Source organism: Triturus cristatus, chromosome 8, assembly GCF_964204655.1.
Source record: "Triturus cristatus chromosome 8, aTriCri1.1, whole genome shotgun sequence".
Classification (NCBI taxonomy): domain Eukaryota; kingdom Metazoa; phylum Chordata; class Amphibia; order Caudata; family Salamandridae; genus Triturus; species Triturus cristatus.
In genome coordinates, this window is record NC_140591.1 from 1,452,586,533 (window position 1) to 1,452,599,763 (window position 13,231).

General features: G+C 41.6%; 1 protein-coding gene across 1 annotated transcript in view; it reads left to right on the forward strand.

The window, feature by feature from the left end:
* INTS4 (integrator complex subunit 4) overlaps positions 1-13,231 on the forward strand; it is a 347,032-nt gene that overhangs the window by 77,844 nt on the left and 255,957 nt on the right. Inside the window, exon 5 of the mRNA XM_085623249.1 lies at positions 8,407-8,592. Coding sequence (XP_085479375.1) covers positions 8,407-8,592 — 186 coding nt within the window. The remainder of the gene's footprint in view (positions 1-8,406; positions 8,593-13,231) is intronic.

Consider the following 13,231-nt stretch of genomic DNA (forward strand, 5'->3'; position numbering starts at 1 on the left):
TTTTCAGTATTATGGCCTTGTTACTCTTGCCTAAACGGATTGTCCTCATCCTATAGGCATTCTTCACTTCGTCAACTACGTAAGTGGAATCTACTCTGGTCTCGCTGCCAAATAAATAAACAGCCAAGCTTCAACGAGGCCAAATAACGACTCGCACACAGTCACAGGCCTTGCTCTCATATCTGCCCTTAATTACTTGCCCTCAAATACTGCCTAGCCAAGAATATGATGGACTTCAACATACTGGTCACATGCATATGTACACCATCAAGCTTTCCACAACCTCTAGAAAATAATGGTTTCTTACCTTCAGGGCAAATTCAGTTACTCAAAATGGAGTCCTTTCCTATCTGGCAAAGCTCATGTCTTATAGCAGTAGAAGGCTACAAGTTCACAGCTCCACCATATGTCGTTCCCTTCCTTTCCTCTTCCATAGGAAGTAGACTGGAGAAAATTAATGAAAACCCACTTTTAACCTTCATCCAAGTGGTTGACTTCACCTGAGTCTGCTTGCCAATGCTTGTTGGAAAGGCACTTTACTTTACTGGTGAACAACCTTCTTTCCGCCGTCTATGTAACCCTACACCTCTCAGCTCTATAAATCTTCCTTTCAGCAGTGTTAAGTGCTATAGAAGGACAAAAATATTTTAAAAATAATTTCATTCACTGCAAAGTGTACTTGATATTCAGAGATTCAGGAATTGATGGACGGTGCACCAGAATGAAGTCAAAGTAGATCCGGGTATATTCCAAAATATATATTCGTTTATTTAAGACTCTTAAAATTAACACTAATATTCAAATTACGGGAAGAATCGCGCACAAGTCAACATTGACAAGGATATTTTTTTGGCAATTTCTTAATACTTGGATTTTCCTATATTCAGATGAGATTTTGATTGTGGAACACGAAGGACCTAGTTTTTACTTTAATATCAGAAGTGACAAAATTGGAATTCAGTGGGACGTTGAAATTACCATATGACTTTTGCCCTGACGAAGTTCCCTTTGGAACTAAACGTGTTGGCTGATGTTCAAATCCTAATTTTAAGAGTCTTCAATAAACAAATATATATTTTGGAATATACCCGGACCTACTTTGACTTCACTCTGGTGCACCGTCCATCAATTCCTGAATCGTCTTATCTGGGTTTCCAGTGGAGTATAATTGCGGCATACTCTGGATGAGACTGCACAGACAACTTATCTAAGTACTTACCTTAGAAGCTGAGGTGCAGAACCTTGGTCAGCCGCAATTTGGTTTTTTCATTGATATTCAGAGATGCTGTCCTTAATGTCCCTCGATCAGCTGTCTCTGGTACACTCTCAACTATCACCCCTCTTGCTACAATTCATGTACAAACTGAGAACGTTATTTTCAATAGTGCATTCAGCTGGTATTTGCAGCATTGTATGCCTGTATATGCGCAAGTCCAAGAGCCAAACACCTTTCTATATTTTGTAATTGGAACGTTCCAAACCTCTCTACTATTTAAATGGGGCTACAGTAAGGTGACAAGTGAAAAAGAAGTTTCCTGCGAGTTCAGGTGGACACAATGGGATGTGAGCAAACATTCCTGTTATACTTCACCACCTAAGGCTCATTCTGAGATAGGTGCAAGATCTGAAAGAGCTGCGCAGTATCTGCTGATTTATACTAGAAATTGCAAATTATGGGCCATAGAGAGGGGCATGAGAAAGACTTACTAGCTACCTTTGCTGTGTCTGTAACTGCATCTTTGTCTGGAAGGCATAACGGAACCTGCAGTTAGACATACCTGCACAATTACCTTTGCCTGAATGGTGTATTTCTAACGCCATCTAGGCAATGAGTTATTTCATGACATACCTGTCCTTATGCCAATATGATGTACTTGTTGCCCTCTCTAGACTGTGTACCTGTATTTGCTGGGGTCTTCTAGAAATCCTAGAGCAAGATGCCACAGTTTCCTAACACTTGATATGTAAATGGATTGGCCTATGACAAGCTGTCACAAAAAAAGAGTCAATTTGTGCCTGGTAAACTTAGTGCCTATTTTAAAAGTTTCACAGCTGTTACAATGTCCATCCAAATCAAGAATAATAGTGTACTGAGACCCAGAATTCAGTATATATATTTCACTCCCCCTTTCTCGCCCAGAATCCCTGCCTGGTCATACTTTATGCAGACTTAACCCTCATCATTAAGCACGTCCCTTAGAGAAAGCTCACAAATCTCTATGGTCCCCAGACCTTTTAATCTTTCTTGGGACATCTGTGGGCCGCGTATACCAACCTTCCTGCTACCATACACCAGTCCACATTTCAGCCCTAGGCCTCCATGGTAGGTACTGCTCCCATCACCCCACAATTGAGCAATATCCCTTCTAGTTACCATCAGAGCTATGTTCCAAAAAGTTACTTATATTTAGAGACTGCCACGTTCCTCCAGATCCACAAAACTGCCAGGTGGAACGGTATTTGGGGTACGTAGGATTTGAAGACATTATCCTGCTACCAATGCACAAGTGGGCACCCAAATGGGGCAAACAATGCTCACTTTTTTGGATACTCTGCCTACTTTTTCCTCCTGAAATGAATATCCTGGACAACAATGAAGGAGGCCTAAGTAGAGTTATTTCTGCATTGCTGGGCACCTTAGTTTTGCTAGATGAATTATGTGCAGTTAAACTGCTTGGTCTTAACAAACACAAGCACAAGGGCCAGGTATCGAATCTGGATGGCACGCAGCTGCTAGACACTGCTTTTTAGAAGCTGAACTGTTCAGTGGGAAGAAAGGAGCTGCCACCTGATAAAGATAACAAAGAGAAGACTGAGCTGAATGCAGACCTTCTGAAGTGTATTGAGTAAGTGAGCCATCCAGGAGACATGAATATTTTTCAGCCTAGCTTGACTGAATGGCTCCAGAAACAAGTGGTATACCAGTTTTACCAAACTTGGATGTATGTATAAGGCTGCAAGCATGGTAAGCCCTTTTTTTTCCCCTTTTTTTGTTGGTCGACTTGAGAACATTTGAAGGAGTACCCAAATCTTTAGCTTCACGTTAGTACTTGCTTCAGAGTCCTGCACCTGTTGCTCCAATTTCTTATGATTTAACCCGTTCTTCTAGCACCACACTTTTTCAAGTTTCTAAGTTCCCCTTATTTAAAGGCTGGTCACCCACTGGCACTAAATCTCAGTTCACAGTCATTGTTATTCAACCCTGAGGGTCCAGTGGTTGCCCTCTTCAATTTCAATATTCGAACTACTGAAATTTGATATCTCCAGTGAACATTGCCATTTGTGCTCACTCCGCATTTATTAGCTTAGGTCCAGTTGAAGCCCTAGCTGGTCCCTCACTCTGGGCCTGATTCACAGAACTAACTTACTACAAAATCCTAAACTTACTAACATTTTGGTATTCACAGAAGGCACTTTCTCATACTAACTTTATGTCTGCACTGGTGGAGATTCCGGCCCGGAGGTGGAGATTCCGGCCCAGAGGTGGAGATTCCGGCCCGGAGGTGGAGATTCCGGCCCGGAGGTGGAGAATCTCCGCCACCGGCTGGAATCTCCACCATGTATGAGTAAGTGCATTCTGTGAATACTAAAATGAGTAAGTACCTTCTGTGAATACCAAAATGGTAGTAAGTTTAGGATTTTGTAGTTCTGTGAATCGGGCCCTCTGTGACTGTGCTTAGTGGCCTGAAACCTACTGACTACGTTACCCTCAGGGACCTCTTCTAACTTTGCACCTACACTGTGTGAAATATTGTCATAGGAGCACTAACCTATGTTAAGAATAGCATGGGACTCATTTGCCAGTGTTTGGATTTTGTGGGCCTACTGGTTTATGGAATTTGTTTGGGAAACAATGCCACACAGAATCCTATCCACCGAGTTGTTACAACTTACACCCAAGTTTCAAGAGCAGTGGACACACATACCCTATCCATTGTCTGGCTGCTGTGCCAGGTTGCCTGGCTAATAGTAAACAAATGGTAGCAAAAACTAGGAATTACCAAGGCTGCCAATAATACCAGAGGCCTTACCACACATAATAATGACTATAGGAGCCCATGTTGTAGGAATAGTGTGTAGCTCTGCAATGCTTTCAAGTGTTTGGAGTTGGATCTGCATCCCAGAAGAGGAGAACACCTTTTGTATGTTGTGTTAATTTTTGCTGTCCTGTTATTAGAGGGCGACAAAATAAGACCCAAGTCCTTTAGATGTAAGTGTTTTGTCTGAACAATGGGGTTGTGTGTCATTTACTGTGCCGCATTGTTACCTGAGTTTCTTATTGATTCACCTTTCCCAGAGTCTGCTTTGCCAGCTCCATGGGGTAGAGAGTAAAGTGCCTAAAGAATACATTGGTTATCCACCCAGAGTGCAACATCAATGTGGTATGGGCTCCTCAAGGAAACTCCACACTATAGTTCCATAGATGAACCCACGAGTGCTTGCCCAGGTGCGCAAATTCTAGCACATCATATGAATACATCATTACACATTCCAATCCACAATATTCACCCTACTAACATACTACACTATCCATCCTTCAGTAAATAAAACAAAACATAAAACTAAAATCTAGAAAATCTGAATACAAAACCAAACCCTAAACTGAGTGCAAAACGCCCTTAAGAGGGTTACGAGAGAAAACACTCACTAGTAAACCTCCATCAGCACATGTAAGTGTGAGAATCCCAGTAGTAAGTAACATAATCTTTGAATCTTACAGGAAAGGATGTAATTCTATTACTCCTTGTCAAAGTGCTAGCATCACCACATTCAGTGGTGATTACTACAGGATTGCTCACTCGAGCATTAACCACAGACTCACAATCACCACTGCCTACCGAAGGAACAGAAACTGCATCATTCTTTCTGTCACTTAAATAAGTCTCCAAAATGAAGCCAACCAACACTGTTTTGCTCTCTCATCTCACAACACACTAAATATTTCCTAACCAGTCCCTCAATGCCAGGCCACCAGTAACACTGCTTAATTTATTTTGATAGTTGCTGAAATTCCTATATGCCCTACATGCGCTAAAATAACTATTTTGTCATGTAACCCAACCCGTGGTACAAAAGGATCCTGACTCGCAACAATGCCATTACAGGCAACTCTGATGCAACCTGAGCGGAAGCTCTCATCTCAACACTCCTATCACAGGGCCATCCTTTCACTAGATACTTCTTAAACTAAGTTCAAAGCCTCATACTTGACACAACATTCATCCCACTCAACCTTAGAAATCCTGAAATGCTCAGTGGCATCGGTTGCAGTCATGACACACTCATCCGCATCTTCATGCCCACCACTATACTCCTCATCCTTAACCGGGAGACGTGACAAACAGTCCGCCCTAACGTTATCTCCACCGGAAACATTTTTAATATCAAAATTGAATTTCGGCAACCTAAATAGCAGCCTAATCAAGCGCGAAGCGGCCGTATTGGAACAGCTGTCTCCCAACATATATATTAACGGCTTGGGGTCGCTCGAATGTTGTGCCCCAGATATACATCTTGAATTTTTCAGCTGTGCATGAGCAAGCAAGAGCTTCCCTTCTGATGGTAATGCATTTCACTTCAGCCACACTTAACATTCTGGATGCAAAAACAACAGTTCTTTCCTCATCTCCAACGAATTGGCTCAACACAGCACCCACACCTCTAGAGCTGGCATCCACTGTGATAACACTCTTCACACCACGAGTGAAAGACCTAATAGCAGATGCATTTATAATTCGATCCTTGACACAGTCAAAAGACTGTTGTGCTTCATCTGACCACACATGCTTAATATTTTTCTCAACGGCTGCACATTAACCACACAAACCTAGAGTATTACTCGCTGAGCCCTAAAAATGCTCTGAGAGTATCTTTGTCATCAGTATCCGAGGCATCATTATTTGCATTCAAGAGACTTTCTTTGAATGTAATGCCCTCATGCGATAGATTATAACCAAGATAGTCAACCTGACTCTCCATAAACTTGCACTTATCTTGGTAGACAATCCTCCCATGCTGCTCCAACTTTTGCATCACAACCTCCATCAGTTCTATATGGTGATCAAAATTATCCGTGTGGATCAGGATGTCATCCTGAAGTGCTTGAATGTCTAATGCCCCTCATAAATGGTATCCATTAATCTCTGGGAAACACTTGCAGCTGATGGAAGTCCAAATGGCATCTGCCTGTACATATATTCCCCGAAAGCAGTAATAAACGTAGTTAGAGGCTGAGATTCTTTGGTCAAAGGTATCTGATAAGCCAATTGCAGATGTATGGTGGAAAATGTTTGCACTAGAACTTATGTTGGCAAGCATATCACAAATCCTGGTGAGGGAATGACAGTCCACCAGAATATTACGATTCAAAGTTTTTAAATATGCACGTAAATGTGTGTCCTATCTCTACTTGCGGGCTGTAACTGCAGCGGACACCCACTCAGAGGACTCCACAGGATTCCTCTAATCCATTGTGCTTTGCATATATTGGTTTGTATCCCATCCTAGTCTCCAATAAAATGTGGTATGGGCACCTCAAGGAAACACCACACTTTAGTCCAAGTTGGCTAAAACAGGAACTTATTCCTTAGAAGAACCCACGACTGCTTCCCTGCACTGCAGTATGACAAGTACTTGCCGGGTGCTCAAATTCTAGAACATCATATGAATGCATCATTACACATTTCAATCCGCAATATTCACCCTACTACCATACTACAATTAACCCTGAGACACTAGTAGTAAACCACAATTACCGCACATGCTGTCTAATAATCAGTACTTGACCAGTTGACCTTCATTGAAAGGACTTACTGCCTTCGTTCTAGCTATTCTGATTTGTTTGAGTCTTGACGCTCTGTTCTGTGTATCTTGATTACTGCATTAGAACCAGAAGAAGTTTGAACTGAAATGAGTGTCTCAAAGATTTTCATCTGAAACCCGAAAGGTGATTGAAAGCATTTATCTTAAACAAAACTCGTAGTTGAAACTTGAATATTTAACATTTTAGCCAATCCTATCACATTGTCCACACAGTCAGTTTGATTTTCTAAAGGGGGCATCTTGAAAGCATTGCATCATAGTGCTTGTCAGGAGACATACATTAGAAATTCTTGTTGGTTTCTAAAGTGCTTGATAGCCAGTGGCTGGATGGTGTGACTTACTCAAAGACTTTCTAGGATGTTGCACGTGACTTACTATATAATGCATGAAGCATCCTAATCAACCAGTTGTCTGGAGGTGTAAGTTATGATTTCCTTGTGTGAACCACTGTCCAGTGAGAATTGATCACATATGCAGTCTCCAGGCATATCAAAAGGGAGGCTGTTTCTAAGAGATCTGCTCAGGGCCCTTATGGTAGTTAGTTGAGACTTCAACATCAAGTGGTGTCTCTCAGCAGAGAAAGGACATTTAGATACCTGCTTGGGGGTAATGCACATTCAGACGACAAAAGGTATCTTGATGTGTGTTGATGCCTCAGCTGCGAAAACTTCCATGTCTGTGTTGATTATGAGCAGCCACATTTAGTGGGCCAAAGTGGTTGCCAGAGTAAAATTGGTGTATCAGATGGTCCTTCAGTGAGCCTGCTTCTAGTGCTTTAAGGCAAAGTTCTCAATTTCAGCGCACATGGAGACTTTCTGCAGAGTATTCTTTTTGGATGGTATTTCCCATTAAGCATTGTTCCGGCACAGCCATGCTTTGATTTCCTTTAGCTCACTGTATGCAGTTGTTTTGAAATGTGAACACAAATCCATGCTGGGGCTTTTTGATCTTAGTCCTATAGGGTAGCTGTTACTATGGTGTGTAGTCGCAGGTTGACAAGTATTAGGAGAGTCGGGTTGGCATATCCTTAATAGGACTCGGTGCCCTCACACACCCCTGAGGGTGTCATGCTTCTCGTGGGGTTGGCGCTGCAATACCCCACGTGCCTCGCAAGAGGGCTCTTTGGCAGAGATCTTTTTATAATAAGCTGTGATGGTGAGTGCAGGTGTGTGGGGAAGGGTGAGGAGTGAGTTAAAACTGCCTGTGGGATTCCTCAATGTAATATGTTTTATCCGAGGACCCCACTGTAGGATTTATCTTACTTTGAGTTATTTTAGCTTTTGATTCTCTTACTTGAAGATTAAAATGTGCGAGCTGCTTGCTTCTACAAAGTAATTTACTGAGATATTTTGTATATATTTCTGCTTCCCAATGAAAAGTAGAAAGATTTATTTTCATTTCACCATAAAGGAAGCAATGTGTTTGCAATTTTCCACATTTTCCATAGAACAAGAGAAAAGCTCAGAGATCTTGTTGTAGTTTTCCTTGCGTGTTTTATATTTATGAATTTGTGGCACATGTTGCTGGATTAAGTTGCGGATTGTTTAACCCTCTCTGTGTTCTATTTACCCCTTGTTTTTACAGTACTTAACGGATACATCACATGGGGTCAGGAACAAATGCCTTCAATTGATTGGCTGTCTGGGTTCTGTGGACAAAAGCGTTACTAAGGAACCCGAAGGTCTGGCTGCCAAGGACGTGCAAAAGATAGTAGGGGATTACTTTGCAGATCAGGACCCCCGTGTCAGGACAGCAGCTATAAAGGCCATGGTATGTAGCACTCTGCTGCTGACTAAACTCTTGTTCTAGCCAATAAACACTGTTTTCCCAAAGTGGCTAAATATAACCTCATCCAGAATGGAAGTGTCTGCTTCAAAAGGATACAAGCAGCACGTGTGTTCCTCTTTAAAGTCTTTTGCAGTGTCTATCTGTCTCTGACAGTACACACCTTAAAGTCCTTTGTTCAGCTGCTTCTTTTTAGCCATACTGCAGTTTGATCATACTAGGTGAGTGCTGAGCTCCAACCTTCAACACCTGTTAAAAGTACAGAGCTACTGGCCTGGAAGAATGGGTGAGAAGGCTTTCTCTGTCACTGTAGAATCCTCTCCCTCCTCCTCTACAGCCTGAACCTTATCACAGTCTGCCAAGAGTTAAAAGGCTGTTTTAAGTTTCTTTGAGTCTCCTTAGTTCTCCTGTTTCTACACCAGAAAACCACAGTACACTAGCGTGACAGAGAGAGGTTGTATAGTGCTTGTTACTTCACTAATGTTTGCTCATTTCCACTGAAATCGCAAGAGGAGCCCAACCTTTCTGTATTGTTTACATTTTCTTGTTCTCCTTTGCTCTGAAACAGTTTTGTTCTGTGTAACATGAATATTTACGTTGGCATCTGGGTTTTGTTTAGTTTTGTTATCCCTGTATTAAATCTGTTGAGCAGTCGTATGTGGCTGGAGTGAAGATGAATACATGCTTCAGCCTTATGCAGGTGAAAAAACTCCCAATGATCACCTTCATGCCACAATTGCCTGTGCAGCTTTTGTGGAAAGGTTTGGTGCCATATTCAATACAGTGATGGGACCTGTTTTTGGGTCAACATTCACAACATTTGCACCTTTTATTATGCCCTGCTAGACATTAAATTAGACATTAAAAGTCTGATTTGGAGTTGTGTCGTAATAGATAAACCTTTGATTTATGAAGAAAGTGGTAAATCTTTTGGCAGAGTTGCTTCTGCCGCAGGGATGTTTTGATAATGCAGCCATGTGTTCCTAAACAGAGGTAAAATCCTCCAGTGGAGGTATAAAAAACTTTCTCCACAAATCAGAGTTTTTTTTGTTGCAACCCACCTAAAATGCAAGCCTAAACTTCTGACCTTAACATAGGGCACCGCATTAGGTGTAAAACCACCTCGATAAGGTGATTTGTCGAAAGGACAGAATGAAGAAACTCAGACTGCACTTAGTCATACATAGCAAGTAGGGTCTGCTGTGTGTATCGGAATTGTTATTATTGGTTATTTATTTTTACATTATTACATCGCTTGGCCCATGCCTACCAACAATGTTGCATTGATGAACAAGAAAAGATGCAAGCAAAATAAATTGCATAGAATTTGTTTTTGAGTCGTAATACTTTTTTTGTACTTAACTCCGCATAGGCAATTTAATCTTCTAATATATAAAACATACTGTGCTTAATGTGTAGAGGGTACAGGAGCTGTTAATATGACAAAATGATAAGGAGAAGGCAGTTGAGTCATATACCTACATATGGTAATTTATCCATTAATAATTTTGTGATTGTGTGCAGCTGTCTCTGAAGGCATATCCTTGGAAACTTCGAAATGTGAATGTTTATTTGATGAAATAAAACAGGATATAAATGAAAAAACAGAAAATATTGCAGTTGAAAAATACGCTCGAATAAGCCATTAACGTTTTAGAAACTAATACATTCTAACCTGTGGTATTTGTATACTGTGGATCAGGGTTCTCCAACGAGTATCTCGTGAGCTACTGGTAACTCTCCAACTACCTGTAAGTAGCTCTCATGTATGCAGCCCAGCCTAGAAAAAGAGAAGCTTTTCCCTGGTTGAATCAATATATGGATACTAACATTGAGGCTGTATATTTGTGATGAAAAGTTTTGTATTTTCAAAACTCATAAGCTAATGTTTGGAGAAAAAATTATCAATTTTCAAACATTATTCCTGGCAATTCTACTTGATGCACCAAGTTGATCACTGCAGGTAATCTTGCATAGAAACGTTGGGGGTTTCTATTACAACTCTAATATTAGTAGCTCAGCATAGATTTCATTGAACATAAGAAGTTGTTTCATAAAAGGTTGGGGCCCCAGGAGATAGTCATCAGAATGTGGAGTTTGTGGGTGTGGGGGTACGGGAAGAACCATGATCCTGCCCTGAATTTCCCAGAAAGTATACTTTTGAGAAACACGTAGCATTCCAGGCTACACAACTGGCCTGTAATTTTCCATTGCAACCTCAAACACTAGAATGCAATATACATTCCGCTTACTCAAATGTTATTTTCTGTAGTCAATCAACTCCCACGCCTTTGAATACAAAAGAAAAAACAACCTGCAGCTTAATGGTCACATATTCTATAGGGAGCAATGGAGGTTCTGTATATAAAAAATGACCAGGCAACGGTCAAAAATGGAGAGAGTCAAAAAAGAATGAACACAGAAAAATCATTTAAAAAATTGAATTTTTCTAAGCATGAAAAGTCCTAACCTGTAAAACCTGCTTACTCGTATGAAATGGAGATTATGCAGCAACATGAATGGATGCAATTTGGCCTTTGTACATCTTCTCTGAGTCTTTCGAGCCAAGCTTCTATACATGCTCCTGACCTAGTTAGTTTGCTGGCTTAGAAGTTACGGTTGAAAAGTCAGATGGAAATTAAAGGCAAACAAGAAACATTAAAATGAGTGGCCTGTGCAAAGACGACCTTTATTTTTGCTTAACTGTGACTAGTTATTTCAATATGGATATGTGGAGACCCTGTTTCTGGGACAGAGTTTGTGTTTGACCTTTTAAGCTTCTTCTTGCACCTTGGAAGTGGAGGAAATTCCATGATCCATAAAACCTGTGTTGCTGGAATCCAGGCCAGGTATATCATTTCTCTACTGTTTTGAGTTCCTGTGCTTGGGTCTGTATTTTTGTTCAAACAAGCCAGAACCTTGTGTCTGAAGACTTTTTATCGAAAATTCCACATTGACTCTTGTTACGTTTGCTTATTGCTGCTTCCTGGAGTTATTCGTATGTAATTGCTGGTATCAGTACCTTGTGAACTGGAAGCCTTGGCAGTTTTCCCTTTGCTAATTTATGGCCTGTTTTTTGGCTCCTGTGCTTCTAGTCCCTCATTCCAACCTTCTCACTAATTTAATTTGGGCATCAACTACTGTCGGCCCCCCAGTTGAGATTACACCTCATGCACAAATTGAGCATCCCAAGGGTTTTTGGCTGCTATAACTGACCAGGTAAAACCTGGTGCAATTCTTGACTTTGACCACCTTGAAATGGGAGAAACAAATGCAGTTGGTCTGTTGTCTCCCATTCTAATGTCCCAAATTCGAAATAGTGTTCAAATTGCTCAGCCAATGAATGCTGTAAGCAATCGGATTATTATTTGGGGCGAGTGACTACCCACCTGAAAGAATAATCACAACCACAGTGGCACAGATCAGGCAGGCTTAACCAAAGGCAATGTGTAAAGTATTTATGCAGTACCAAAACAGTGATGAAGTCAAAATGCAAAACAGTCAAATTCCCACACAGAATGAGAAACATAGAGGAACATTTAATAAACAAAATGATACCAACATGAGTAAAACCCAGTAAGGAGAACCAAAGATATGAATGTTTAAAGTTTTAAGTTATAATAGTGCCAAAAAGCAGTAGTGCCAATGATAGTCAATGGGCACTGTAGAATAGGACCTAGATACAATTTGAGGCCGACCGAGATGGAGCGTGGAACAGATACAGCAACAGATTCGTCTTGGTCACAGATTTTACCTTCCAACTCCGGGCCTAAATTAGATCCCAATATATCCTATGGTATTTATATATCGGCAGACGGGATATCCGTCACCGTTGTGATGGAGTAACCCGTCCTCCAAGATCTAAATCAGGCCCTTAGTCTTTTAGGTCCCATCCAGCGACACCAGCACATCAAGCAGGCACTTAGAGACTCACAGGGTGTTGGGCAAGGGCCAACAGCAGGGTCCAGTCCGGGTCCAGTTGTCCCTGGCCAGCTTGGCACTTCCAGGGCTTGTTGCAGCTTATTGTTTATCTGTAGCCACACAGGAGGTTGGCCAACTGACCCCAGGGGTGCTCTGCTTGTCCTGGATGCAACAGGAAGCAGGTCCAATGCTTCAGGGCTCCCCTCAGGTTACAGACAGCCGATCCAGTCCTCTTCTGATTTTCCGCCGGTCCTGAAAGTGTTCTAAAGAGGGCACCTTTATCCCTGCAACCCTGACCGATGGGGTAAAAGTTCCCATGGGTAATCCTAACAATTTTTGCAGTGGTGCTGTCTGTCTTTCTGCACACAGGCCCAAATACCTTATATCTGGAGATACCCAAGATGACAGACGTCTTATCCCTCACTCGTCTTGTGCTCTGAATGCTGGGGATACGTGTGGGGCATGAACGGCGGTAATTCTATGCTCCTCCCACATCTAACAAAATCCAGTTTGCGGTAGTTAATGTACCCAAAAGAATCCCAGAGACAGAAGGACAAAAGCAGGGTCCTTCAGCAGCTAGAGAGGTGATCCATAAGAATAACCTTTTCTCTCTGACGTATGTCCCAAATGTTACATGTTGTTCAACAGACCTGTCAAGCTGAATTTGACTCTGCAGTGTCAAAAAGGATGACCACACCCCCCA